This window comes from Cryptomeria japonica, chromosome 5 (assembly GCF_030272615.1).
Source record: "Cryptomeria japonica chromosome 5, Sugi_1.0, whole genome shotgun sequence".
Taxonomy (NCBI): domain Eukaryota; kingdom Viridiplantae; phylum Streptophyta; class Pinopsida; order Cupressales; family Cupressaceae; genus Cryptomeria; species Cryptomeria japonica.
The window spans coordinates 163,124,267-163,126,049 of record NC_081409.1 but is presented as its reverse complement, the minus strand read 5'-3'; the positions used below and the strand labels follow the sequence as shown (position 1 = coordinate 163,126,049).

At 39.5% G+C, this 1,783-nt stretch overlaps 1 protein-coding gene across 1 annotated transcript; it reads left to right on the top strand.

Moving 5' to 3' along the window:
- Positions 1-308: 308 nt before the first annotated feature.
- LOC131072684 (uncharacterized) lies at positions 309-1,180 on the top strand. The gene has a single exon (XM_058008914.2). The coding sequence runs from the start codon at positions 368-370 to the stop codon at positions 1,055-1,057; it is 690 nt and encodes a 229-aa protein (XP_057864897.2). The 5' UTR covers positions 309-367; the 3' UTR covers positions 1,058-1,180.
- The last annotated feature ends 603 nt before the right edge of the window (positions 1,181-1,783 follow it).

The following is a 1,783-nucleotide window of genomic DNA, read 5'->3' as shown; positions in this document are numbered from 1 at the left end:
CACACTCTTCCTTTCTAGGGTAGCAAGATAAGATTTCTCATTTTCTCTATCAATGAAATTAAGCTTATTCTCTTTAATCTTAAGAAAATATACCGTCCCGCAAAATAAGATGGTCAGTTCAAAGATTTGAACAAAAATAAAATAAAATAGTAACAAGTGTACAAAACGCGCAATTGACTGGGCTTTCTACCTGCAAAGTTGGACGGAATGCTCTGATTCAATCCTAAAACTCACGCGGCATGCACCCTCATGAGCTACTATATAATACCCGCCACACCATTCATTTTCCATAACAAAGTTAAGCTTAACAATTGTTTGTTTAGCGTGCGACCAATTTTTTGTTGTGTTGGAAAATCTTAGCGCAAAAATGGCCGCTGGCTCTTCTGCAGTGCTGGGATTGGTAGCCCTGATGATATTAACACTCCAAACCAGTGAAGCGCTGGTTTTCGTATTTTCTAATCACGCTCAAGGAACCTCCGGCGGTAACAGATTCGATCAAGAGATCGGCCAGAGCGGAGCCTTTGAAATTATGGACTCCTCCACTAGATTTATTTGGAACACCTTTCACCAGCAATCGGCTGCAGATAGGAAGAATGTGGACAGGGTTGCTCTCATCGTCGAAAGCATGGACGGCGTTGCATATACAAGTGCTGACGAAATTCATCTGAGTGCAGATTATGTGGGCAACTACGGAGGGGACGTGAAGGCAGAAATTAGGGGAGTTTTGTACCACGAAATGACACACGTGTGGCAGTGGAACGGCCAGGGAAAAGCCCCCGGTGGGCTTATTGAAGGCATTGCAGACTATGTGCGTCTCACTGCAGGCTTGGCTCCTTCCCATTGGGTTAAGCCCGGTGGTGGAGACAAATGGGACCAGGGTTATGATGTTACTGCCCTTTTCTTGCAGTATTGTGACAGTATTAGATCTGGATTTGTTGCCGACATAAATGCTAAAATGGCCTCCGGATGGGACTTGGGGTTCTTTAATGACCTCACTGGCAAATCCGTTGATCAGCTTTGGAGTGACTACAAGGCTAAGTATGCTGCTTCCAGTTAAGCAATAAGTCTCTCTACTTTTATAACTGATCTCCAAATGGGAATTGTAAGTTCGGCCCCTGCAATAAAAGGCAAAGGGGTTCCGTCTAGTAATAAATAAAATTTCATGTTGGATCTGCTCCTAGTTCAAAGACTGTTGAGATCTAGAGTGCGAACGTGAGTTAATTATACTATATTCATATATAATTATAATAACAGGGACATTTGATTGTAGAATATGACCATGAGTTAATTATACTATACTCATATAGAATTATAATAACAGGAATTTGTATGAGAAATTGAGAGAGAAATTGGCCGCTACATTCTTACTTATTATTACTCGTAGAGATGAAGTATATATATCCACACCCCATTTGATGATTGGACAAACGAAATTTATAAAGGCCCACCATTTAAGAAATCATCATACATTCAATCTCACACGTATAAATTCAAATTTGCAGAAATGTTTTGGATGATTTTTTTTATGTGGAGTCAAGCTTGCACATGGTCTCAAAACTGGAAAACTCTATGGTCAATTTCTACATATTCCTTTCCAACCAAGGTCTAGCTAAACCTATGTTTTACACAATTTATTATTCTACCATTGTGTTTAAAGGCTTCTAATTACATTTATTTTTCATATAATCTTATTATGTCCTCTTTTCATTTGAACATTTACATTAGAGGAGCATGCCAGGTGCACTTCCATGGTGCACTTAAATGAATCTAGATATACATATTC

Bases quoted from the DNA above. Each gene is read 5' to 3' on its own strand.
- LOC131072684 (XM_058008914.2), top strand. From the start codon at position 368: ATGGCCGCTGGCTCTTCTGCAGTGCTGGGATTGGTAGCCCTGATGATA.